The following is a 26,933-nucleotide window of genomic DNA, read 5'->3' as shown; positions in this document are numbered from 1 at the left end:
GCACCACGTGGACTGATCGTTTTTCAGTACATTCCTCCGATCGATGAACCGTTCGAACTGCTTTTGCAAATCGATTTCACATTTTATGGATTTTACGACGGGAACCACACAGCGCCCGTGTGTTCCGTCAGCAAGCAGTTTATCATCGCTTGCCGAGCGGCTTGCTTGATCGCTCAATCTTTTTCTTCTGTCGACATTATTTGCACTTGACCCACGAGCGACCAGCAGTCACCACTCAGCAGTCAAGGAGCCGCGTGGAACGACAGCCAATGAAAAACCGGCACAGAGGAAGGGTGGCTCACGAGCGAGCGCGCAGCCAATCATGGCGCCGTACAAAAGATGACGTAACGGCCTTGCGGGATCGACTCTCCAAGTTCGGATCGGTGCCGCACGTGGAGAGGGTTGTTTACCTGCCGAGTCATGGCGTGTTCGGTGAAGGCGATGGCGGCCAGGTTGGACACAGTGTTGACTTCCTTCCCCTCACCTTACAATGGACGCGTTAACGCACCTCAGCAAGGTAAGTGAAGCTTGTTTTGAAGCTCTAACATTTCCCGCCTTTTTTTTCCCCCCTTTTCTGATCCGTGTGGTTCGGAACGTGAATAACTTGTTCGTTCCCGTTTTGTACCCGAAGGTTCAAGTCGTCCTGTTCATGGTTTATATTCCACTTTCCACCAATTATTGTCCTTTTTCTACGTCCTTGTTTTATTTCCATCGGAGTTATCTCGGAACTGTATGTGAAACTCTCTGTCTGATCCGCATTTAAAAGTCTCGTGTAGCTGATGTTTTGTGGTTATAAAGTTACTGCAGCTTTTATATAAAATTTATGTTGAGAGTTGGGGGCATATATTTAATACGTACTTAAAGTGCCAGGATCTTTGGAAAAACTCCCAACCATCTCCTCTCTGTGTCTCATCCCCGTGGGATTGATTATTTATTTTATTGATTTAACCCCCTCCCACTTCTTTGTGCACGTTGATAAATTGTCCTTCGAGAATTTTGGATTTTCAATTTATTTATATATACATACAGGATGAGACAGAAGTAGTGCCCGAGTTCTCTCATTTGATTGATTGTTTGCCATTTGTATTACAGTGTACAAGAAGGTAGAAATATATGAATGACCTGTTTATCTAACCATTTATTCAAGAAAAAATTACAGAACTGCACCAAGCTGTTTTACTTACAATTTTCAAAGTGCCCTCCCTCGTGATCGATGCACAATTGCAGCCGAGCAGGCACAGAGCGGCACACACGTCTGCAGAGTTCGATATCAATTTCCTCAAACTTTACAGTGATTTGAGCCTTCAATTCCTGAATGGTACGAGGCTTTTCACGATGAACAAGGTCTTTCATGAGCCCCCAAATAAAGAAATCTGGCGGTGTAAGGTCTGGGGAGCGAGCCGGCCACTCGATCGGACCGCGGCGGCCGATCCACTTTCTGGGAAAGTTTTCACAAGCCACTGACGAACATAACGTCCATAATGAGGTGGAGCTCCATCGTACTGGAAATAACAGTCCTGATCTTGTACCCTGAGCCAAAAGAAAGTTTGCAGCATATCCAGGTAAATTTCTACAGTGACAGATCCCTCAAAGAAAAAAAAAAAAAAGAGTCCATTTATCCCTAATTGAGATATGGCTGCCCAAACTGTCACTGCAGGTAAATTTACCTCCTTCTCAACTGTCACTCTTGGCTTATTCGCAGCCCGGTAGACACAATTGTGCCATTAAGCTTAAAACGTGCCTCATCTGACCACCAGATGTTGTCCAGCATTGTGTCCTCTTCATGAAGTTTAGCTAAGACCTCTTCGCAAAATTGAAGACGGCAGTCATCATCTCCATCATGAAGGGCATGCATTAAGCGTGGAATGTAAGGTTTCCATTTTTTTCTGGTGAAGGATATGGATAACACTTGATTGGTTCACTTCCAACTCTGCAGATAAACGGCGAATTGACTTTTGCGGACTTTGTTCCAGTCTTCTGATGGCTTCTTCAGCCTTAGCTACATTCGTTGCCGTTTTCGGATGAACAGACTTCTTTGCAGTGGCTGCCGACCATGTTGCTTCAAATTTCTCGACAATCGTATGTTTCTTTCCTGAGGTGGGTTAATATCGAATTCCTGTGCCAAACGGCGTGCTGCCATCGTTGGTTGTTCATTAAATTTGTAGTAATGTTTCACGGCCGCAATGCGTTGATTCATTGAAAGGTAATTAATGGTTCAATTTGGTGCAAATTCAGTAACTTTCCAAACTCTCAGCAATAACCTGCAAAACAAAATCAAAAATAAATAAATTACAAAAATTAATAATCTGCAAGACTATTATTAACAACATGACTTCCCAGAAAGAATCTGACAGCCGAAAAAACAGAAATTGGGCGCTACTTTTGACTCGCCCTGTATATATAAATGTCGTCGAGGCTCATGGAAGAGTTAAAGTATCAAGGAAGTGATTGCATCTTATGGTATTTACTATTGATCCACACTCGTGTGCTGTTGCTGGTTTAAACCCCCTGTGTGCAGGACATTGTCCATGCAAGGCAACCCGTACATGGCGTGACCTGGTGGAGGCGCTGCACACTGTGCACTTGCGGCGTCACCGTGTTCATTTCCGCAGCTACAAAAATTGCTTCACTGGAATGGATGCTGTGGACACGATCCTCGCGCACCTCATGCATGCGGACTACTTCAGAAACTGTGAACTCTCCAGGCTGAAGGTTGTAGGGAATAGTAAAGGGGATGGTTGCGTTGTGTTTATGTTGACGTTTTTTTCAATTGTCCTCCCCAGAGAGGGTATCGTGTCTGTCTGTCTGTCTGTCAGCACAAAACTTCAGTGTTTCTCCACAACTGCTTGTTGTTTACACTTGACCACCAAAGTTTTGTCCTCTCAAAGCGGTTGAGACGAAATTTTCACTTTTTTTTTTACGACTTCATTGCATATGCAGAACGCTACATCTGATCATTGAATGAGGGTCATCTTGGGATGAAATGGACCACAGAAAGGTTTGTTGACATCAGTCGGGTGATTTGGCAGCCATCTTGTTTATAGAAATATAAATTAAAAGAAAAACTTAAAATCTTCTCAAGTGAACAGTTCGAGGTGAGACACTCTACGTTTGACCGCCTATCCATGAGGAACAAAAGGTTCACACGCATGATGTCATAGGTCACATGGTTGGGCAGTCGTGTTGAATTTACCCTAAAACCCATCAAAATCTCCAGAACAGCTGGACAGATCGAGAGGCAACTGCACACAAGTGTTCCCCAAGCATTGTGTATAAAAGTTTAAGGAATAATTGATGTCACATGGTTTGGCAGCCATATTGGAATGAAGAAATGTAATAATGGTTTTTCTCTGGAACCACTTAATCGATGTGAAACGTCGCAATTGTGATGGGGACACGTTTTGCATTTCAACTTGATTGGATGTATGGTCTGGCAACCATGATTATTAAAATATATATTGGGTTTTTATTTATTTTGAATACGGCTCACTTGGCTGGGTGTGTATGGGTTTGAGGGTAGAGGAGGAACAGCTGAATCCTATCTAGGTTCCTCCTGATGACTTAATCATTGCCTTTTGCTTGTTCTGGTTCCACCTTATGACTCCGATGCAGGACTGCACCTATGTGGTCTTCCATTTCATTTCAATTAAATTTATTTTAATCCCGTTCTAAATTGAATAATAATAATAATGAAAAACTTCATGAGTCTGGGTCAGGTGTCCAATCAAAGCGGGATGTCTTGTAACCGGTCATCACTGCCAGCAGTTATAAAGTGGCAGTTCTAATTATGTCTCTTAATTAGGTAACACGCCACACACAGTACACCGCTCTAAACAATCCCTGGCAAGGGTCTGCAATCTCTGATTGCTCTTTCTTGGTACTTTTGTTTTGGATTCCAACACAGGCAGTCGGGTTGTGCCAAGCATTCCTGGAACGGGGAGAAATGGAGATCCTCTCCACGGGTCGCCGTTTTGTCCTCTTTGGTGACCAACGATCAGCAGTGTTTGAAGATTCACGACACAGCTTTTATCGGTTCCCACAAACTACTGGAAGCCAAAAGACCTTGCCTGTGTTCGCTGATGACCATGGTCAGAATGCGGTCTCTGTGGAGCATTTGAAAGGTAGTCTTCCTGTAAAGCGGAAGAAAGCCAAGAGGTGAGAGTGACCAGAAGTGTGATGTGCTTTTATTTATTTTTAAACATCGTGGTTGAACTTCCTTCACATCGGTCGTTTTGCCGTTCGTTCTGAGCTATATTGAAAGCATAAAGTCGACCATGGTGTGGACTGGTGTCTTATATGGACCAGATTGGTGGAGTGGACCTGAGGATTTAAATGTGTGATTTATATAGATTTTTTTTTTCTGAGTAGCGTACTTGTTTTATTATTACTTTTTTGTGTGTATTGCATCAATAAATAATCCTGGCCAACAGGTCATTTTCATCGGGTATAATTATACTGCAAGTTGGCTGGATAGCACTGGGGACGTTGATTCCAAATGTGTTTTTAAGTTGTTGTTTTTTTTTTATTTTTTTTTTATTTATTTATTTTTTTCTCCCTATAGCGTGTCTAGATTTCGTAAAAAGACCTGATCAAATTTGAAAGGTTATTGCCTTGTATGGCAATGATCTCTCACATTTGAGCGAAGGCAATAATATTTTAAATGCAAATAAATAAATAACACCAGGACGTGCTGGAGGGAAACCAAAACTGATTTGGAATTGGTGTGCAAAACTGGTCTGAAAAAGTGTTCATCTCGGAGAAAATTATTTTTTTTTTTTTTGATTTTTGACCGCAGCAACTACAATGGCACTCGGTAGAATGCATACCTCTGCCAGGCTTAACGGTTTACGTTTTGTATTCCACTGATGGGCTGGACCTGTATTGGGACCTTAACCAAAATCTAATTGGCTTATTCTTTTCACCTAACTAACTCATCCACCTAGTTTCATCATCCATCCACAACTTTGAGAACATGCACAACACTTTTTTTTAATTCTAATTAATGTAGTATCTTTATTTTCATCAAAATCTAATCGATTCATCCTGTCCAAGTTTTGTGTGAATCCTACAGACAGACGAAACCATAACTTCTACCCACCTTTGGTGTTTTGTTTTTTTTGCTAATCCATGTATTGATCCCAGTTTTAAAATTGCAACTTGTTTGTTTTCTGTGCATTGATGTCTGCCTGTTGTCAAACTCCAAACTCCACTTTCATGTGAACTGCTGGTCCAATTGTAGACCGTGATTTTTATTTTGTATATTGTCGCATGCAGTATTTAAGTCGCTTGTTTTCATCGGTAATTGAAGTCTAACAGAGGTTTTGTTTTGTTTGGAAAAAAAAAAAAAAATTATTTGTTTGAAATGTGTCAACTTCTCAAAAGGTTTGAGTTTTTCTTTGCAAGGGACTTCAATGCCAGGTTGGGCCATTAGGCCAATCAAAGCTTGCACTTGTGTTTTGCCAACTTGTGGTTATATTGTTGTGAATCTGGAAGCCATGAGCACACAACAGCCAGACTCCTTAGAGATCAGTTGTATCGGTAAGTACGTGTTTTTAGTTAGGGTCCCGTCCATAGTCTAATGGGAATTAATTGTACGTGCGCTGCGGAGTGATTTTGATAGTCAGGGTTTTCTTTTACATTTTTACATCACTTACAACTAGAACAACACCTTCGCTCCATCCTGACGCCATAACGCTCGCGGTGGGCGGAGTTCAAGAAGAACTTGGCATCACTCTCCCCCAATCGGAGAGATGCGAGCGAGTTTGCCGTCGGTCGGCCAATGAGAGCCAACTCAGGACAATGTTACTCTTCCTGTTTGGGGGTGGCCCACCACCCCCCCCCAGTCCAATCAGCGGACTTGGCACCCATTTTGGCCAATCACGGGGGCGACTAGTGCATTTGCGTGCCAAAACTGTCCAGTGGGTTGGAGGAGGCGGCTCCTCCCTTCTGGAGAAGGAGTGAATAATTGTTTGGTGCGATCCGACTGAGGAGAGTTGGTTTTTGGTCTGCCGGATCTCCGGGCCTTGCCTCGTCCGCGCTGGTTGGCGTCCACACGTCATCCTCCGTCCCGGATACTTGGAATGGCCTCGTGGTTGCGGGTTCGAGTCCCACTGGTCCAGGATGTCGAAGACCACACGAGGTGGACAAGTCCAAGATGGCTCTGGTTTCCAGCTCATCTTCCCTTGAGCTGGGAACCTTCGATAAAGACAATTGAGGTGTGTCCTTGGGCCCCGTCTACAAGTTGAAACTTAAGTGCCTGTGTTCATTGTACATTGCATTTTAGTCGTGCTAACTCTGCCCTTATGTGCTCCCCTCGTTCACCCAATTATTGTAAATAAATACCCCTCTTGTTAAATGTATCGGCTCATTTCCGTGTTTTTCATTGGCTTAGCACGGTGCGTGTTGAAATTGGGAAGCGGCAAATTGTGCATTCAGTCCGGCGCGGCTCTGGTAACTCCGCTCGGTTTCCCCCGGATCCGAGCCGTTACCCGCGACTGTGATCGGACAGAGTCAACCAAGGGTGTGGTTTCCCCGGTAGTTGGACGGCGTGGATACTTAGGTAAATTGGAGTTAGACAAGTGGACCCTACCTCACGCCGTTGAAATATTGGTGACCACGGTCCTGTAAGGGACCTGTGCCTTCTGGAGTTCTCCGAGAAGCACGATCTAGATTCCGGGTGTTCGGTGGAGCCTTCTCTACTGCTCCACCTAGCGGTCGTGCTCACGACCGAAACTCAGCCCCACAACAAATTGGTGTTCAGGAGTGTGCTTGGGTCCCTCCGCCTCCACGGAATTCGGCTCAGGGTTCCCCCAAATTGCGAGTGATATTAAATTTTATTCTTAACATGCAACATGGCATGCCAAGATGAGCTGAAGCAGGTGGGTAGTAGTGTAGTGCTAGTGGAACCCATGGTTCAGGACACCGCCATGCAGGTTGACAATCCCCCACAACCGGACCCAGAGGTCGCAATGGGAGTGGCGGCGCAAGAGCGCCCCGTCAGTCGAATCCCCCCGCCGCCGCAGCGAAACGGTGACCGATCATGGCGAATCTGCTGCCTCAGGGTCGTTTGACATGAGGCAGATGTTGGAGGCGCTGATGCGAAAGATGGACGCAAATGTGCAACGGATGGATGCCAAAATGTAGGCGAACACGCAGGCACTGAGGGGTGATGTGTGAACGCGGGGTGAGATGCAGTGCATGGGGGTGAATCTGCAGGCAGGCATAGAAGTCATAATGGCGGCACCACGTCGTAGAGCGACCGAACCAACAAGGAGTGTGGAATGTGTCCGGCCCACAATGGAGACGGGTGAGGTCGGGACAACGAGCGACGCCACCACAATTGATGGGGAGACGGGTCAGATGAGAGGAGGGGACGACGGAAAAATTAAGAGGTTACAGACGCAGATAATAAAAGCCGAAGGAAGAAACTAATGAATGCGAGGGGACGACGGAAAAATTCACGAAGACACAAAGGGAGACGTGGGAGGTAGAACAGGAAAAGGTGAACGAAATACGGGGAAACAAAGATAAAGAACACACATAGGATTAGAAAGAGACAATGAGGTTGAACTCGTGAAATATCTCGTGACCCGGTTTGAGCATCAGGTTAACCTCCCTTAGGGTCCGGTCACACCTTGACGTTTTAGCCAGCGTATGGCAAGGTATCAAAATGTATATGAAACACTGGTGTACGCTGAACTATTGATGTTTTTTTTTTTAAAGTGTTGGACGTATGCACAACTTATTAGTAACGTACACAGAACGTTTCAATCGCATATAGATAACTTGTACCAACGAATGCTGAGCGTGTTGTCGGCGTTCACAACCTATGCCCAACAATAGTCTAACTTATTCATACCGCGCGGCAGCGTATTGCCGACGATCACGTGGCGTAGGCTATTCATGGGCTGCGGCTCGATGATTGAAATCATAACCGCACTAGACATCAAAGTGTGAAGCTGCTGTCACACCTTGACGTTTTAGCCAGCGTATGCCGACGTATGAAAAATTTGCCGAACCAAGCTGGCACATGTCGAATACGTTATGGGTAAGTTTTGTATACGTTAAGAGCACGCTGAGTACGTCAATATTCAGCATGTTGAAAATTTCTCGACGTACTCTGCGTATGACACGTTCCGCATACGCTAGCATAAGTTGTAGGCACGTTACGCGATCGTTGACACACGTTACTTGTACGTTACTAATAAGTCGAAACACATCGACGTAATGGTTAGCGTCAGCGTTCCAGACTCCCTGGTGTTTTTTTTTTTTTTTTGTTTTTTGTTTTTTTGTTTTTTTGTTTTTTTTTCGGTATGACTGTGATGACACTTGGATTTCTCGTGTGGTTATTGGCACGAGTGAAAATTTGAGGGCCTGGCCCAAATTTATAATGGACACCAATACATGTGATGGGAATCATGGTTTTTAGAACCAATAGTTTAAAGTGACAGGTGTTTTGAAATGCCCTGGGGTAGTTTAAAGTTAATAAATGCTCGGATAGTTAGGAAATGTACCCCTTCGCACCATCCTTCCCTTCGTTTTCCGTAGGCCGCTGGACCCACCTTGGTAAGATGGCTGAATTATGTGGGAGGCCATTCTGAGGCTTTGTTGGGCCTCGAGACAGAACGCTCGCCTCTTCCCTGTTCCCCTCCATAATAGGAACATAGGAGTTGGGAGTTGATTGACAGGATAGGTTAGCCGGACAAAGACAGAAAGGGGGTTAGGGAGACGAAATTATAAGAAGAAAAAGGGGCTAAATTTGTTTTGTTGCAAATGAAGGGAGTGGGTATAGGCAAAGGCGATAGGTTGGGGAGACTAGGTTAGGGCCGAGCCCGTTTTCAGAGCGGCCGGCACCACCGCACTCCCTCCACGGAACGAGACCAGAGGCCGGCCAGCTTCACATGCCGGCCTGTTGTGCTACAGCTGCTGGTCTGCATTTGCCTTGCCATGCCTTTGTTGCCTACCTTTGCCATGACCCCATGCCTGCTTGCCCTTGTTGCATTGCCCCATTGTCACCAACTCACCATCTTCCAGTGTTTTTTGCAAGGACAGCCCTGCAGGCAGCCACATCAATGGGACTGCATTGAGCAGCCCGTGCATTAATTTGTGTTTGCATCTAGACCATCTCCATCCATTCCACTGGCACCAATGACTTTGGTTGTGACTTTTTCTTTAACAGATCACCGGTCCTGGGCGATGTTTAGTGTAAATATTAGTTAAGATTGTAAACAAGTTCTTAACCCACCTGTTCGTCTTAGCGCCGTCAATGTAGTTAAGTCGTCTGTACGAGTCTGTTAGTTTAGTTACGCGGCGCACTAGGTTATTTATGTTTGGGACATGTATAAAAAAAAGTCGCACTCGGGGATCCACAGGTAAATCGTACTGGGGGGGGGGGACTTACACATGCTGGTCACACGAAAATTTGACGACTCTGCACGAGTCTGTAAAAAGGGGATGGGGTCGTGTTGCGAATCTGGAAGCCATGAGCACACAACAGCCAGAGTCCTTATTGATTAGTTATATCGGTAAGTACGTGTTTTTAGTAAGGGTCCCAGCCCTTGTCTAATGGGAATTAATTGTTTGTGCGCTGCAGAGTTATTTTGATAGTCAGGATTTTCTTTTACATTTTTACATCACTTACAACTACAACACCTTCGCTCCATCATGATGCCATAACGCTCGCGGTGGGCGGAGTTCAAGAAGGACTTGGCGTCTCTCTCGCCCAATCAGAAAGATGTGAGCAAGTTTGCCGTCGGCAGGACAATGTTACTCTTCCTGTTTGAGGGGCGGTCTGCCGTGACGCTCACCGCACCCCACTAGGTCCAATCAGCAGACTTTGTGCCCCTTTTGGCAAATCACGGGGGAGACGAGCACATTTGCGTGCCAAAACCGTCCAGTGAGGGAGAGCGGGTCGGAGGAGGCGGCTCCTCCCCTCTGGAGAAGGAGTGAATAATTGTTCGGCGCGATCGACTTGGGAGAGTTGGATTTTGGTCTGCCGGATCGCCCCCAGTCGCCTGGCCTTGCCTGCGAGTGCTTGCTGCCTCGTCCGTGCTCGCGCTGGTTGGCGTCCGCCTATCATCCTCCGTCCCGGTTACTTGGAGTGGCCTCATGGTTGCGGGTTCCAGTCCCGCAGGTCCACGACTTCGAAGACCACACGAGGTGGACAGGTCCAAGATAGCTCTGGTTTCCAGCTCATCTTCCCTCGTGCTGGGAACCTTTGATAAAGACCATTGAGGTCCATCTTATTTTGGGTATTTGTGTGTGCGTGTGTGTGTCCTTGGGCACCATGTAAGTAGAAACTTAAGTGCCTGTGTTCATTGTACATTGCATTCGTTATAGTCGCGATAACTCTGCCCTTACGTGCTCCCCTCGTTCAACCGATTTATTGTAAATAAATACCCCTCTTGTTAAATGTATCAGCTCATTTCTGTGTTTTTCATTGGCTTAGCACGGTGCGTGTTGAGAAAATGGGAATCGGCAAATTGTGCATTTTGTCTGACACGACTCTAACTCTGCTCGGTTCCCCCGGATTCGAGCCGTTACCCGCGACTCTGATTGTCGGCCGAGGGTGTGGTTTCCCCGGTAGTTGGACGGCGTGAGTACTTGGGTAAATTGGAGTTAGACGAGTGGACCCTACCTCGTGCTGTCTAAATATTGGTGACCACGGTCCTGTAAGGGACCCGTGCCTTTCGGAGTTCTCCGAGAAGCACGATCCACATTCCGGTTGTTCGGTGGAGCCGACTCTACTGCTCCACCTCACGATCGTGCTCGCCACTGAAACTCGGCCCCACAACAATATGTCTGTGCTCTATCCTTCAATTCGGAACACCAAGCAAGGAAGCAACATATAACATTTATTTTTGGTCGGACTTGGTCACGCAACTTGAACCGCTGATCTCCCAAACTCAGAGTGGACACAACTCACCATTACGCCCAAGAGTCTGGTTCCTTCATAAGATTGCTTTGAGGAGGATGCCGTCTGGTCAGGTTTCATTACTTTCATGTGAGGGTCGTTCAAGATCGACCTGCGATTGCATCTATAGAATAATTTATCTACCTTTGAGCTTTTCATCCTGTAGATCTGAGGCTACCGTTTTCAACCCGATGGTGATCGGTGCTGCGGAGAAAACCATTGAAGAAATTTTTCAGCATTTAAACCTCAAACCCCTTCTGTACACCAGTTATTCCTCTGCTCCGTTGCACCATATTTCTGATGCAGGTAAAGAATGTGGGAAGTGAACAGCCGAAGATGAAATCGTGCACCACGTGGCTGCACGATTAGGTCAGATTAATTTTATGTTTGTTTGTTTCCTCCAGAGGTGGAACAGGTGTGGAGACAGCAGACGCTTCTGTGCCTGCTGCAGCTCACTGACCTACAAGTGATCGACACTGTGCTCATTTCATCCCCAAGTGCCCGCAAAACTTGCCGAGGCTGTCTTCGGGGAAAACTCTCGATTTCCAATGAGGCCCTGGAAAGCCTCTTGGATCGCAACTTCAACCTTGAGTGATTTGCATTTTCTCCTAACGCTTTCAAATTATGAAAGTGTTGTGACGCTCTCATTGTGATGGATAAGTTGGCCATGCAATTTTTGTCTTGAATGTTTGGTGATATAACTTTCCACAGCTCAGATTGGCTCGCTGCTGCCTTGGACTGCCTTGACTGGCTGCCTAACTCTCGACTTGTGGAGCTTGCACAGCAACTGCCTAACAATCGCCTTCTGTTGAACACCGATGAAGTCAAACTATTGCTGTTTAACGCGCTTGCACGACATTACGAGCAAGAGAAGCAACCATTGTTGTCGAGTCAACTGTACGAGGTCCACGCGGCCGTGCTCCAGCTTCTAGGTTTGTAATCTTTGAGGTATCTTTTGATATGCACATTCCACTTCCCCTGAAGGAGATGTCAAAAGAATCAATTTTTTTTTTTCAGTGTTGTACATGCTCTGCAGGTGCTCTCCAGTCAAGCACAGGTTGGCCTCTGAGCAGCAACCTTCGCATGGCTGTTAAACTGGACATCCCGTCAAGGGTGTGGATCGCAATTTAAGAGGGAGGGGGGACGGGGGCATGCGAACGTACGGCATTGGGTGTTTCAGCAGGTCCTGGAAAATTTCATATTTGGTGCACTTCATGGTTGCTTGTGCTTTCTTTTCTTGGAAAATTTAGGGAATTGGTGGATGAAAAATGATTAATGACAGAAAATTAGGGCATGAATGAAACTTGGGTGTTTGGGTTGATTTTATACACCCATTATGAAGATGATTTTTTGGGGGTGCTCATCATGAAAAACCAGAATGAGCCTGACCAAGATGGTGGTCTCATCTGAAGCTGCCTTTTTTGGGGGGGGGGGGGGTTTGGCCTGCTCAACAATTCCTTGACTTTGGACAGGCCCCAATGGTTTCTTAAGGATAGTTTTTGTTTCACTTTCCTCACTCGTATCATCGATTGCCTGATCATCATACCTACAAATTGCTGGATACATTGCAATCCTTACAAATGGCCAGAGACTCCAGCGTTCGTGTCTTTTTATTTGATTTCCGCACATTCCATAACCTCGAATCTTGATCTGAGCCAAAGTTCAAAATTTCAACTTTATTGACTTCAGAAATATTTCTGACTGCTAAAAGTGTTCATATGTCCAATTCGTACATCGCTTGACATTCTAGGTGTTAATATAACTGATCAGCAATTACTTGCTAAACCAGCCGTTCCTCATCAACCGTTTCGGTCGTGCTTGCTTGAGTGCTCAAGCCACTTGGCGAACGCTCTACAATATTCATCCAATCGCCGAATATATCGATCGACTTGAAAAAGTTCAGGGCCCATCCACCTGCGGTGCCTTGTGCGGTGAGTCAGTCGGTGGTTTGCTCTAAGAATGTGCAGTTTTGTTTTGCACCACGTTTCCCCTTTTCGTACAATCTCCTTTCATTATACGACCCGTCACTTCGGCATAAACAAATCCATATTAAAAAAAAAAAAAACATTTAAACGTTTGGTTTTTGAAAGTTTCTTCAACTTTTCTGTTTGAGTGCTTGCTTGAGTTGAGGCAATTGGCAAGCGCTCTTCAAGCTTCGATAGCGATATGGCGGCTCGGTTCTCTGTGGGGACATTTTCAGAGAAAGGAAGCCAAATAAATTAGGTGATTCCAATGGGAATGAATAAATGAATGTTTTAGTTGTTACAAACAAACCACAACAGGATAGCTGAGTGGTATGCACTTTTGCTCGAAGCTGTCTAGTCTGTGTTTGAATCCTGACCCAGCTATAAACTGTCATCCTGGTTTCACAGGCAGGTGATTCATCAATGTGTACCATCTCTCGGATGTCAAACGGTGTCATCTTCCGGAATTCCCCCCCCCCATTTCCCCCCATCTCCCTCAACTTTTGTTGAGGGGACGAGCATGTGCAGTACGAATCGGATTTAAAGTGATCTGACCTGAGGGGTGCAAAGGTCGCTGCATGCAGGCAGGCCTTTGTCAGATAGATAGCATGGGTTTTCAATGTTCATGCCCAGATTTATCTAGAACCTGGCAGTTAAAAAGAAAATGTTGCTGTTTGGGCACATTTTACTGCCCTTCCCTTCCCCTCCCCGCATGCTGCATTCCCCTTCCCTTCCACGCAGGCTGGCTTCCCTCCACAACTCGCTCCCCCCCCCCCCCATGGACGACATCTGGTGGTCTCAGCATTGCTGGTTTAACATACCCCATTTCGTTAAATGTAAAGGGCGGAGGAGCTCTTTGAGCCAATGGCCATCCATATCTCATGACCAACTGTCTGAGGACATCGTCCTGCAGTTGGGTTACTTTAAAAGAAAGAAAAAAAAAGATTTATTAATTATTTAAGGAGGTTGATGGCAGGACTTGCACTTCCTCACCCCTCTGAGCTCCCCCCTTCCTTGACCCTCCTATCTCGTGCCCCCCTCCCCCGCCCCTCCTAGCGCCCCCTCCCCCGCCCCTCCTAGCACCCCCTTCCCCCGCCCCTCCGAGCTCCCCTTAAACCCCGCCAGCGAAACGACTGGTTGTATTTGTTGGTGATGTATAAATATTCCAGCTGCTGACTCAAATTTTTGTGAAATATATTATATTGAATCCATTGCTAGGAAAACTGGTTCTTAATCCTTTCCGAGTAAATTTTTTTGTTTTTTGACCAAAAAAAGTGGGGATGGAGGAAATTGATGTACTGGCTCTCTTCCAAAAAGGTTTCTTTGGTGGGGGGGGGGAGTGGTGGACACGTCGTCCACCGATTTAACACCCAAGTCCCATCTGCTGGCATTAGTTGGTCGCTTTTGTGAAGAGTAGGCGATAGGACAGCTTCCTTGCTTTATGTGCCTCATAACCCATAGCCACATTCCTCGTATGAACTAACTCCACTCCCGCCCCCCCCCCCTCTGCAAACCATCAGTGGTGACATGGTTATGGCACTGTCATGTTACATGACCAATATTGTGGTTTTACACAGGTACTGTAGTCGTTTTTATACGCCCGATATATATACATACATATATACACACACACACACACACACACACACACACACACACACACACACACACACACACACACACACACACACACACACACACACACACACACACACACACACACACACACACACACACACACACACACACACACACACACACACACACACACACACACACACACACACACACACACACACACACACACACACACACACACACACACACACACACACACACACACATATCTCGGGGCGTGTTATGTGATTCCGTCTGTCCGCTCCTTCCTGTCCGCACTCTAACTCCCAAAGTTTTCAACTTTCACGTTTCATATTTGGTACATAGGTACAGACTGTGGACATACGTTCGTCATCTAAAGTGGTAGCCATGGCAACCAGGATGCTGTTTTCCATGTTGTAGCACAATTCTGTATATACCTTCTTGTTCATAAATTGCCGCGTTTGAAAATATAATTGTGTGTGCGCATGTGTATGTCACAAACTTTTTTCGGGCGCATATTGTGCTCACTTGCGCTCTTGTTAGTCTTTGGAATTATGGAGAATCCTCATGCTCTCATGACTGTGTGCTGGTAAAAGTAGCATGAAAGTACCTGGGGAAATGTGCTCATGGTGGAATGGCTTGTGCTTAAGCAAAAGTACGAATGATGCAGATAAGGGACAGAGTAATCAAGCGCTCGAGGCAAGCCAGCTGTGGCTGCGTCTGCTGGAGTCTCCCCTTCGAGAAGAACTGCGGGTGCTCCTCCACTTCATGAATATTGCCAGTTCCCCCGATGCTTTCAGAATACGGAAACAGGTGCAGTCTATTCTGCCCTTTTTAACGTGACTTTCCATGTTAAATGATTTGAGTTGGGTCTGAATCTTTGTGTACACAAAAAGGGCATATCCAACCAATGTTTGTATTAAGACCCTCCTGCCAATTGGGTAACAATGGCAAGAGTAGACCTTGCCTCGGATGACGTTTAATCTCCTTCCCAACGGACATGTCGAAGGCTCGGTTGTGGTCCTGTCATTTTATTGTTTTTGATCCTTTGTGCCCTTTCTTTTTCATAAGTATGGGTCATTACACTTGCCATAAAGGTGTCCACTTTCATGTACATGCCACATTCGACTGCTATGGATCCCATTCTCACACCAGCTCTACGCAATTTCTGGCTTTTTGGGCATATGCACACATTTTAAATGAGAGTTATTTTGGTGTAAGCATGATCTCTAACATATGACCTGTTATCCCCCTCATCTCCTTGTGATTACCAGATGGATAACAGATCGACTGTGCGTCGTGTTTTTGGCAAAGCGATTATCCAGAACAAAGTTTTCTCCCTGATCGAGGTGGACACCTTTCTCAACTTCCTCATTGACAACCATGCTTATCTTTTCAAGGTGGGTATCCGATTATGCTGCACTTCGAATTGAAGTGTTTTGTTTTTCTTGTTGTCATCACCAAAGAGGGTATTGCATTTGGGTCCCTTTTTTGTTTTGTTGACACAAAACTTGTCTTTTTCTCCAACTGCTTGTCGGATTGAATTTTCACCATAGATGTGACTCCTCTTGTGGAATGTCTTGCTTATAATTGTCATAGGTCGCGTGTTATGGCAGCCATGTTGGAAAAACTTTGGACCTCTTATCTTTATCTCAAACTGCACCAAGGAAGAAAAAAAAAAAAACCGTACACGGGAAGTATTCCTCATGGGGAATGTTTGTTTTGATGATATCGGTGCCTTTGTTACGACGTCCTCATTGCAGATGTAGAATGCTACATCTGCTCAGTATGAAAATTTGGGGATAAAATGGTCCACAGAAAAAAAAAATGATGGTATCGATTGTGTGATTCGGCAGCCATATAGTCTAATAAATAAATATTTCAGATCTTCTCTGAAGTGGCCGAACAGGTTGAGGCGAAGCTTTACACGTGTGACCGCCTATCCATGAGTAACAAGTTCACACATGTCACGGTCACATGATTTGGCAGCCATATTGGATTTACCCTAAAACGCATTAAATATCTTCTCCAGATCGAGGGGAAATGTCACAAATGTTCCCCAATCCTTGTGTGTACAAGTTAAGGAATAATTGATCAGTCACATGGTTTGGCAGCCATATTGGAATGAAGAAAAATATATTAATGTTTTCTCTGAAGCCACTTAATCCTTCTGATAGCTCCAATGAAGGACTGTGCATATTTAGTCTTCCATTTGATTTTAATTAATTTTGATCTTTCTAAATTCATTTGACGGTCGTCAAATGTCATGGGTCAGGGCAGTGTGACCACTATTCATTGTTCACCTTGGCGTCTTGGTTTTCTATAATCATCGCTTTTCCGAAACCTTGTGAATTCTTGGCTTTTTTCATTGGCTCACCTTGGCATTTATGAAAATGAGTGGTCACACTGAGTCGGTGTCAGGGTCCAAACAAAGTGTGATGTCTTGGTATCCGGTCATCACTGGCGGCAGTTCAAATTATGTCTTGTGTTACACCAGTACACCAACACCACACAAAACTAGTCCTGGTGAGGGTCTGTGATCTGATTGCTCTTTTTCTTCTTTTGTTTTATTTTTTTTTTAAGGGATTTTTCACACCAATAAATTCTGGAACCAGTGACTTCCTCTTTTTATTCTTTTTTATTTTACAACCTGTAGTAGCACAAGTCCCAGATCAACAATATCTTCCTCTGATTAATTTGGGTTAGTTATTAATTACCAACCTTCCCTTTTCAGAGCAGAATCACCAATATTCATGACACATGATAGACTGTCTGGTCAGTTTTTTTTTTTTTTTTTTTTTTTTTTTTTTTTTTTTTTTTTTTTTTAAACCGATATCCCATCGAGTCTGGTCAACGAGTTTGAAGTGAAGCAATTAAACTGTCATTTTTATTTTTTCCCATGTCATTTATTTTAGAGTACACGTGCCGAAAACTTGAACGAACAACCAGCTCATGACTCGTGGAAACCTTTTGAGTATTGAACGCTTGCACATAACCAAGGTCAATGATGACATTATGACTTGAGATTTGGCTCAGGTGACTTATTGACATCTCTGCCGATACAACCTCATCAGATTCACAAGAAAGCTCGTCAGAAAGGCCTGATCGTTTCACTTGTAATGTTTTCTTGTTTCTTTTGAGTTGTTCCTGTACACAAATGGCCCCCTCGTCTTTCATGGAACCTTGCCACTCCTTCGTTACTTTTCTTTATGGTGTGTCACAAACTTGGAAACGTCTTCCGAATTATCTGTGCCAAAATTGTGTATCTACGGAAGAAATGCTAGTTAGTGTTCGATTTGCCGTCCAAGGAATAATTTTTATTATCATTATTTTCATCTCCAGTTTATTTAATGCAACTTGAAAAAATAATAATTAGCTTCCATTATCGACTAATTCCACCGTGAAATTGGTCCCATATTTTTGCCACACCCTATACATCTTGTTGGGACACCCAACACGATATGAAACCGAGCTGCTTTGCTCGCATGTTTAAACTTGAGCAGTTTCCCAAAATGTTTCTGCAAATACTATGTTCAGAATTTGCTGATTGCTTGAAATACCCTGTTAGGTTCCTCCAGTGCTCCAAAACATGGTGAGCAATAAGCTGTCGAGTCTGCAGCAGGGTGGCGATTGGGACAACCAACCAGGTGAGCAAAGACTGGTGTTCCCAAAAGACGTCTTGCAAAGCCCTATTGTTTTGTGTCCATTTTCTGAAAATGATTGTGCTGTCGTTTCATAAGCAACCTGAGGCTACGAGTTGAATCATTTCTGAAAGCTTGGTTGTGCTGATGATTCAGGGCCTGGAGCAGTGATGAGAGTAAACATGGGATGGATGCATGGACAGCCACTTGCATCTTGAGTAACCTTGAAGTATGACTTTTTGTATACATTATCGAGGCTCATGGAAGAGCGAGAGCAAAATGAGAAACAGAAGTGGTGAGATTCAGATAAAGAAGTGGGAGAAGGACACATGGGGTGAACAAGCTGAATGAATCGCAGCAAGAGATCTGGAATGTATGAGGGATCATCTGAAGTAGTGGCTTGAAATGGTAGAGAAGAGCAATAACTTTCAGAACAATCAAAGGCTTGTGGAGGATTTTAAGGCGATCGTTGCACTGCACTAATCTTCATTCTGATGAAGCGGCACTTAAATGGAACGAAGGAAGGAAGGAAAGACGATAATAGGTTCGGACAACTCGGAGGATGGAGACTGATCTCTCACGAGTGGTGGGAGGGGGATCGGTGAGTCGAGTGGTAATTTGAAGAAAGCGGGAGTTGACTATGGCAGTGCTTTTGATATATTGTAAGGAATACAGTCTATTCCAGATGAGAGAACAGGGATGAAGGAATTGTGTTCACTTTGGAATTAAGAAGGGTAGCCAGCTGTGATTCTGAAACAACGTGCAACCTTGACTTCTCAAAACCGTGACCCAAATTTCTTGTGACGCACCACCATCTTGTGTTATCCCCATTTCCTTTCTTCTTGTTCCATGCCTTGATCATGTACAAGTTGCTGTGCTGCCAAACTCTGTTCATCCCCTCCATCACCTTGCTCTCCACGAGCCTCGATCTTGCAGAAAAACAAGAATGTGCATTGGAAAAGGGAAAAGGATTTAAAGGTAGAAGCAAATGGTAAGACGACAACTAGAAAATAACAGCTGGGAGTGCAGGGCAAGGTGGTTAACGAGAAGTTGCCAGATCTTGATTCAGCCTTGCGTACCCAGACTCAGTCGAGGGGGGAGTTCAAAAATGACTGTCCGACGATGTGCACTGATGTTGTCCCCGCCAATCTTAACCCAATTCCTTCCAACAGACTTCACCTACTGCCAGCAGGTGAGCCAACGGGCATTCGAACAGCAGCAGAAGGAAGCCACCGTGGCTGAGCTATCCGGGCTTCTCAAGACCATTACCAACAACCCGAACTTGCCACTCGAGAAAAAGCGGAATCTCGTGTCTGAATTTCAAACTCACCATCCCAGCGTTGTTGTGGAGCACTTATCCTTGGAGATCTGAGTACAAAATCGTTTTTTGAATCCTTGTTTATAACACCGACTCTAAATGTAGCATTTGCTTCCTGTTTTAAAACTGTCCCTTTGCAAGTTTCTATAAAAATGAATAAATATTCTGTTTTAAACAAATAAAAGTTGGTTTATTGATATCTGTCAGCTCTGTTGGATTTTGATGGTTGATAAGTCAGTCCCACATTTGTCCTGACCTTTTACTGTTCTGGAGTATACAGGTCTTCTTTGGTTACCTGCTGGGATGATGTGACGAGTCGTTTATTTTTGACGGATCTTTTTCTCTCGCCATGACGTTCAGTTTGAGCGATCCCCATGCTCATAACGTTTGAGGTATTGGATCTTTTTGTTGGATTTGTCCACCGAAGTTTTATTTCCTTGTGTACGATGTTTCCCTTCACATCAGCAGCAGTTGTGCCATCAGCCAATGATCCTACCCCACACCCTTGTGCTGCATATGAAGTGCACCCAAGGTGGTTGTTAATTGGTTTTGTGTGATTTGGAGATTAAATTTCCTCGCCATCCCAACCCCACATTGCAACTTAACCAGAATCTTTTCCCACAGATTTTTCAAAGTTTTTTTTTTTTTTTTTTTTTAACCTCTTCTCGGTTAACGCAAGAGTATTGGAGAGAAGCTTTGTGCTGTATGAGATTTGGACAACCTTCATCCCTTGACTTTCCTCGTGTATCACCATGGCAATTCAACTACAGTTCCCATCCCCAAACAGCATGACCACTCGAATGGCTTCGCTTGAGCAACCTACCCTTCAACCATGCAGAACCATAAAATGTGAATATTCTGGAACCACTTACTTCCTCTACTTTTTTACAACCCTCAGGAGCACAAGGCCCAGATCAACAATATCTCTTTTGAATGGGTCTCTCAGCCTCCTGTGATGTTTGCATATGAACTGCATCACAAGCTAAGTAACTGGGCAAAGACAGAATAGAGTGTCAAAGGTGACAAATTGAGATTATTTTGGAAGGCATTGCATGCATTTCTCATTGTGGAAACCATTTCATGAAGGACAATTTTTATTTATTTATTTATAGAAAACCACAAGTGGAGGTTCTTTAATTTTTAAAAAGCAATTTCTCTTGCCTAAGCTTTCTGTTCAGCACCTGCTGGTTTTAGAAAAGCAACACCAGGGGTTTTCTTATTCTTAAAGTTTGTCACCAACCTGTTGGATGTTTGTTTGGGGGAAGGGGGAGGGGTTACAAAAACCACATTGTGTAAACAAATTTTCCAGCATTCACTGGTGCAACATTTACTCAAAACCTGCTGGAAGCAAATTCCCAAATTTTGTTGGTTATTCTGTTCAGTGCATCAAAGATTTCTCGATGCCCCATTCCAGGTATGTGCAAGCAACACCTGTGAGTAGGAATGCAACTGTGCCCATGAAAGGGTTCCAGCTACAGTTTTCTAGAGGATCCTTCAATTGATTTTCTCTTGTCATAACCGTAACATTCACATTCTGGTGAAGGCCATTGTTGAACAGGAAGTTTTTTTGGGGCAAAAAGAAAAACATTTCAAAGTTGGCCTCCAAAGCCAGCCACTGATTGGGCATCCTCCATAACAGTCTTTCCTTGGCACACCTGAACTATCCACCTTCAAGGCCTTTATCTGCAGCTTGATGGTGTGCTGCTCTCCCCTGCCTCATCTTGCTCAGCTTGATACCAAGGTCTTCAAGATTATTGGAATATCCCATGATAAAGCCAAGTCTATGGGCCGATCACTTCACCATTGCAGAGAAGTCCATGGTCTCTTCTGCCTCCTTTGTGGTCTTGCACCCTCTACTCTTTCTGTGCTTTGACCCCCCCCTCCCCCTTGTTCCTACAAGACTCAGTCCACCATCAACTCCCTTCTGGTGAAACTACTGAAACCCAGAATCACTGCTCACCTCCACTCATTTGTTCCTCTTTCTCCCACCTGTGGAACCAACCTCCACATCCTTTTTAGTCTCATTCTTCCCTCCAGGTTTTCAAGACAGCTGTTCACCACCATTTCAGATCACCCCTCATTCAGAACCATGATTTTCTACCCTCGTTAACACCCAACCTCATCTCAAATTTCCAGTTTAACCTCCTTGGAGTTTCCTTCTCTATGTATCTATTGTCTGCCCCACCCCCACTGTTTGTTCAAGTCTCTCAATCTTGGCCTTTAAATCTGCTGGTGGTTTCACCACCCCCCTCCAGTTCCTTTTTTATCAGTTGCATACCAACTCTTCCACAAGCCTCAACTATATACTCAAAACAACAAAGCCTGACAACCTTCAAATTCTGCCCCATCTCTCAAGGAAGAACTGTCTGGCAAACCATCCCATCTCACAGTGCGAGAATGAGGGGGTAGGATGGAATTGGGGTGGGGCACATGAGTAGCTCAATCCACAACAAACTAAGAAAATTTCCAAACGCACAGCCATTCCTCAGAGAAATCTCCGCAGATTCCTCATCAGTTTTTTTTTTCTTTTAATTGCTCAGTGACTGCACCGGCAACGTGCTCCACGACTGGTAACAGTGCTGGTTGGGGACGAGCCCATGTAGCCTTACTACCTGATTAGCTCAGGCTCGTGGAATAGAGGACTTAGAAAGAGAAGGAATGATAAAAGATGGTATCTTGCTGCATCCATCCACTTCAGCAATTTGCAGGTTAGAGTGAAGACAAAAGTTTCACGACAACTGCGATGGCAGACGGTGGTGGACTGTTTTGCTTGCGCAGATAAATCTATTCGCTGACACAGACATAGGATTCTGCATTTTTTTCTTCTTCTTGGAATCAATCAGCTTGCCTGATTACATCTCCATGACATCATTAAAACACTTCTGTGCAACCCATTATTTGGATGCTTGTCTAAAACCCAAAAGAAACCTGGAAACTGGGAGGGAAAAACCAGTTGGCATCAGGACTCAGGAGGGAGAGGGTGAGGGTTTTGAAAAAGGTTCAGCCAGTGGTGTTTCGAGGGAGAGCAAAAATCGAAGCAGCTTCACATTTTCAGTCCACAATCTGCAAGCGTCATCGTACCTGCGTCATCCCAGTGACATTTCATGGTGAATGTGAAGGGAGTGTCAAGCGAGAAAGGGGAAGTGTTACCTTTGAAATGATGACAATCTCTGGCTCTATTATTTTCAGAACAAAGACAGGTCAGTAGTTTCTCGATTTTCGACTACCCTTCTTCTGGTCTTGCACCCTCTGCCCTTTCCATGCTCTGTTCCCTCCCCCCTCCTCCGTTGCTGCAGGGCACACACGGTCTGCCAGTAACCCCCATCTGGTTAAACTCCCAAATCCACACTCACTGCTCTCCTCCTCGTTTGTTCCTCTCGTCTCACCCGTGGAACAGCTTCCTCGGTCTATTCAATCAAATTCTTCCCTTCAGCATTTCAAGGCAGCTGTTTACCTCCATCAAGATATCCTTCATCAATACTCACTTTCTACCCTCATTAACCCTCTCCAAATCCACTTCTTTCCATGTTTCCGAATTACCGCATCTCCCCCGCAACCCCCTCTTCGATTTTTAATTTTGGTTCCATTTATTTTGCTTCCCCAATTTCCCCATCCATGTTCAAGTGTCCTCCTCCCACTTATCTTATATTTCTTCTTCTATCTCATCCCTCCACCCTGCAGTTGGTATGTTCACCCACCCCATCCTTTCGTTTAAGACACGTGTGCTTAAAATGGTACACACCTGCAGTGTACAAAAATATAAATAAACAATTACATGGAAACTACACGAAGCTTAACGAAAACTCTTATTAGATGTTAATGGGCAGGAACACGACACGGCACAAGGTGTCCATCACACGTCAAACTTGCTCTCGCAGGCATCTTGTCCCTGCTCTTCGTACTGTCTGCGAGTCACGAGATGCTTGCTGCTGAAGCTGGGGCTTCGTGACAGCATGGAGCCAGCCGTCCATGCGTGGGTGATTGGACTACGAGGGGAAAAGGGAGCAATTCAGTCATACACCTCAACGTGCAAAGCAGACAGCAGAGGTCAAAACGTTTTGCATGCTTTCGGCCAATCGGCCGTCATCTTGAAAATAAATTGAGGGAAGGGCACAGGGAGGCGATCGATGAATACCAATTGCAAAACAAAGGGATGCAGGTGAGTAGACAGCTTGCTCATCGGTAAGGAAAAGGAGGATGTGCTATTACATAATGATGTCCAGAGGGGCTGGGAAGGGCATAGCGCAGGATGAACAACCACAGTAGTTGCATCGAGAAGGCCTTGTGATTCAGCCTCTTGTTGGAGACACCAACAGGAAAGCATTCGGCTACACTCCAGGCTTGAGAAGGAAGGATAATGGATTGTTATGTTAGTGGGAAAGGAGGCAGTTATATTAAGGACTTGAACCCCAGGCATGTTCACGTAGCTTTTAGAAATTATAGCCTGTATCAAGTGCACGCGTCTAGGGTAAGGTGCCGTTAGTAATGCCTGTGAGGAGATGGGCATTGTCCAATTTAGCATTAGCCAAGTTAAGTTGTCCTGTCCATTAGGTTTTTTTTGTTGTTTTTTAACAGGGAGAAGCTCTGGAAACAGGACCACAGGTGGCTTTGGGCCAGGTCATTCTGGCACGGAAGGCGGTTGTTGGGTGGTGCCACTTTGGCCTGGATGTCAGTTAGTAGTGTTCGAGCTGCTTCGGTACTGAAGGTGGAATTTGGTCTGCACTGCTTCGGTGCAGAAGGCAGCCAATGGTCCACGCTGTTTCGGCTCAGAAGGCGGCATTGATCGACACCTGTTAAGCGAAAGAGGGGGCCATTGGCTCAGCCTTTGTGCTGGTCACTGCAAGTATTTTTTCGATTCCCTCAATTGCTAATGGACACCGCAGTTCAGCAAGATGCAATGGCAGGCTGGTAGACTGATAAATAGCACACAATTTGTCCGAGGCTGAGCAAAGCTAGGTCAAGGCCGTTTATTCCCAACCCAGGGAGGGTCCTCGCTATCCGTCATTTCACATACAAGTCTATCAGTTACTTAGGAACATTTTCGTTATGCATCAAACAATTACACGCACCAACGTCCATTGGACGGAAGATAAGTTACCAGGCATCCCACCCCACATTGCTTTGCGTACCAGCTTCCCACCCCACAATGCACTGCGTCATTGCACGCTATGCATCGTTGGTCATAACGCAGCCGCATACTTTACTGTGTTTTTTTTAATCTTTGTGTATGCGACCACGGTAATCGTTGAACAATGAGTGGAAAACGAAGTGGAAACAAAAAGGGCGAACCTGCATGGTAGCGGCAATGCAGTGCAGTGGCATAACCCTGGATGTCAAATTAGACGTAGTGAAACAAAATAAGAGTGGTGAACGAGTCGATGTCGCTCACTATCTTTGTTTGCCGCCGACAAGGGCTGGGCAGACGGCACGGCATGACACGCGCAAGCAAGTGATGCCGTTCGGGTAACGCGGCCCATGACGCAGGCCTGGCCGTAGTGGACGTGGCGACCACGGGAGCTTTTCGTGAGGTCCCGTATGGATGCCGCAGAGAGAGTCGCAGAGCGAGTGTCGAGTTTTGTGCCATGAGTGAGTGCTGGCACAAACGCTGGAGCCTGGGTCCGTGGGGGAAACCGCTTGACCAAGTGGGAAGGATATAATTTAGAGGGCAAAGGACTGATACAGGCAGCTTGACAGAGATGATTCGAGATTTTAAGGTGTCAGACCGCTAAATTCTCATTATAAAATAGTTAAAAGATATGGTAAGTAAGATAAAAAGGTGAGGACCTCGACAGATGTTCTACAGCATGGTCAAGGTTGGCTGTCGACCCCCATTACTAGTACTAGTACTGCAAAGCCAGTACTACAGCATTGTCCCCAAAACACATGTTTATAAAGCAAGTGTTGCTTGGCATTGTGGGTAAAATATTCACATGCAGGTTGGGACTGCATTTCAAATTTTGTGTGCACGTGCTGTTCAAACAAGGTACGGCATTATATTTTGTGAACATGGACCCCAAAAAGAACTTACCCCAGACGACCGGACCTAAAATTTATTCAGTCAGCGTGTTAAAGCTTTCCTTCTCGCGGCTTCACTCTCTTGCAATGTTCTTCGATCACATTTAACTCCAAATGTGTACAAAGTAAAATCTAAAACGAGGGCAAAAATTAAACAAAATAATACTTCAATCTTATTCGAACGGATCACTCACTTCTCAGGCAGCGTGACGGACACCCTGAACTCATCCGGGGAAAGGCTGCGCACGTCGGCGAATACACGGTCCCGGTATCCGGGGAACAGAGAACTCCCGCCTGTAAGTACGATGTTCTGATACATGTGTGGCTGCATCTCTGTCACGCACAGGTAACACAAGCCAGGAGGTGAACTCCACCTTTGGAGAGAAGCCATGTCAGATAAGCGGTAATAGGAGCAACTGCTGAAGGTCACGAGGCTCTGAAATGTGAGCTTTCTTTTTGCAGACAGGTGTGATAATGACAAAGTTTGAGAGTCTGATGTTAGGCACCAAACAGTTGAGATCATCTACCGTAGATATTAAAGTAGCGACGGTTTTCTGTCCATCACACGACATTATTACGTTTGGGACGTCGTTAATGCACAAGATGGCTGACCGCCATTTTGATTTTCATGCAGTTCAGGCCGAACACATCATCGAAGCCATCATGTTCACAATTGCCATGCTCAACCTTTATGTTTTCCGTTCAGTGTGAAACACAAACAAGGCGATTCTTAAAATGATCATCAAATATCAAAAGGATCGGCATGACGGGGCCTTCCAGCAACACGGTAAATTTAGGCCTTAGGCTTCATGCTTTCGGTTATCGTTTTTTTTCTGGAGCATTTGATGCAGCAATCCGGACTTCCTGTTGCCTCTAGACTGCCTGGGTTTTTAATTTTTTTTTTTAAACACTGCCTCTTAATGAATATAGCTCTAAGGGAGGCTATCAGATTCAAATTTCTTTCTTTTCTCCAGCGTCCCAATTGACAGAGTTTGTCCATGTTTTATCTCGATGGATCAACAAACTGAACACACAGTACGACAATTAACACGACTCATGTATTGCAGTCAACATGGCAGAATCTCTGTACCGACAAGACAGGTCACATGACATGTGAAACTCGTGTATCAGGTGACTACGCAAACAAAAGTCCGTGCTGCCAATGGACGGGTTTAGCCGGTAGACTCGGTTTAGCCGGTAGCATCAAAACAGCCGCCCTCCCACTGGAAATTCCACAAGAATCATTACTTTTAATTAACTGGAAGGGCACTCAGGAGAACGCATACCTCTGCCATGCAATGCCTGAACCACGAGAACATATCTGGCCCAATACATTTTTGAAGTATCATGCGAGATATCGTTTTTGGCCCCATCTCTCAATGGTGAAGAATTGTCTTAAAAATTAAAAAAATCTCGTATCCAGATTCGGATTGAGATCTTCACCAAAATTGAAACATTTCTTCCTTGTCACACACACACCCAAC

General features: G+C 45.0%; 2 protein-coding genes across 4 annotated transcripts in view; one reads left to right on the top strand and one right to left on the bottom strand.

Moving 5' to 3' along the window:
* Positions 1-233: 233 nt before the first annotated feature.
* LOC147025518 (DEP domain-containing protein 7-like) lies at positions 234-20,029 on the top strand. Of its 2 annotated transcripts, XM_085886522.1 has the most exons (11): positions 234-517; positions 2,519-2,712; positions 3,905-4,155; positions 11,079-11,218; positions 11,317-11,503; positions 11,624-11,844; positions 15,146-15,288; positions 15,750-15,875; positions 18,044-18,122; positions 18,986-19,107; positions 19,289-19,424. In XM_085886522.1, the coding sequence occupies exons 1-10, from the start codon at positions 421-423 to the stop codon at positions 19,090-19,092; spliced, it is 1,545 nt and encodes a 514-aa protein (XP_085742648.1). In that variant the 5' UTR covers positions 234-420; the 3' UTR covers positions 19,093-19,107; positions 19,289-19,424. The 2 variants fall into 2 exon arrangements, with proteins under 2 accessions (XP_085742648.1, XP_085742647.1); XM_085886521.1 differs by lacking the exon at positions 18,986-19,107 and having other exon boundaries at positions 19,289-20,029.
* Positions 20,030-20,510: 481 nt separating this feature from the next.
* The window catches only part of ACTR6 (actin related protein 6), a 59,763-nt gene continuing 53,340 nt past the window's right edge, over positions 20,511-26,933 (bottom strand). The window contains exons 10-11 of one of the 2 annotated variants that reach the window (XM_085886530.1): positions 25,644-25,782; positions 20,511-23,420 (exon numbers count right to left, since the gene is read on the bottom strand). In XM_085886530.1, the coding sequence (XP_085742656.1) occupies positions 23,288-23,420; positions 25,644-25,782 (272 nt within the window). In that variant the 3' untranslated portion in view covers positions 20,511-23,287. The remainder of the gene's footprint in view (positions 23,421-25,643; positions 25,783-26,933) is intronic. The other variant, XM_085886531.1, reaches the window with a different exon arrangement.

Source organism: Eptatretus burgeri, chromosome 6 (genome assembly GCF_056783735.1).
Source record: "Eptatretus burgeri isolate ZD-2024b chromosome 6, Ebu_testis_v1, whole genome shotgun sequence".
Taxonomy (NCBI): Eukaryota; Metazoa; Chordata; class Myxini; order Myxiniformes; family Myxinidae; genus Eptatretus; species Eptatretus burgeri.
Note: the sequence above shows the minus strand (reverse complement) of the source record. Positions and strands in the feature narration are given on the sequence as shown.

Bases quoted from the DNA above. Each gene is read 5' to 3' on its own strand.
- LOC147025518 (XM_085886521.1), top strand. From the start codon at position 421: ATGGCGTGTTCGGTGAAGGCGATGGCGGCCAGGTTGGACACAGTGTTG. The intron at 11,219-11,316 runs GTAAAGAATGTG...TGTTTCCTCCAG, and splicing joins GCACCATATTTCTGATGCAG to AGGTGGAACAGGTGTGGAGA. The intron at 15,289-15,749 runs GTGCAGTCTATT...TGTGATTACCAG, and splicing joins CTTTCAGAATACGGAAACAG to ATGGATAACAGATCGACTGT.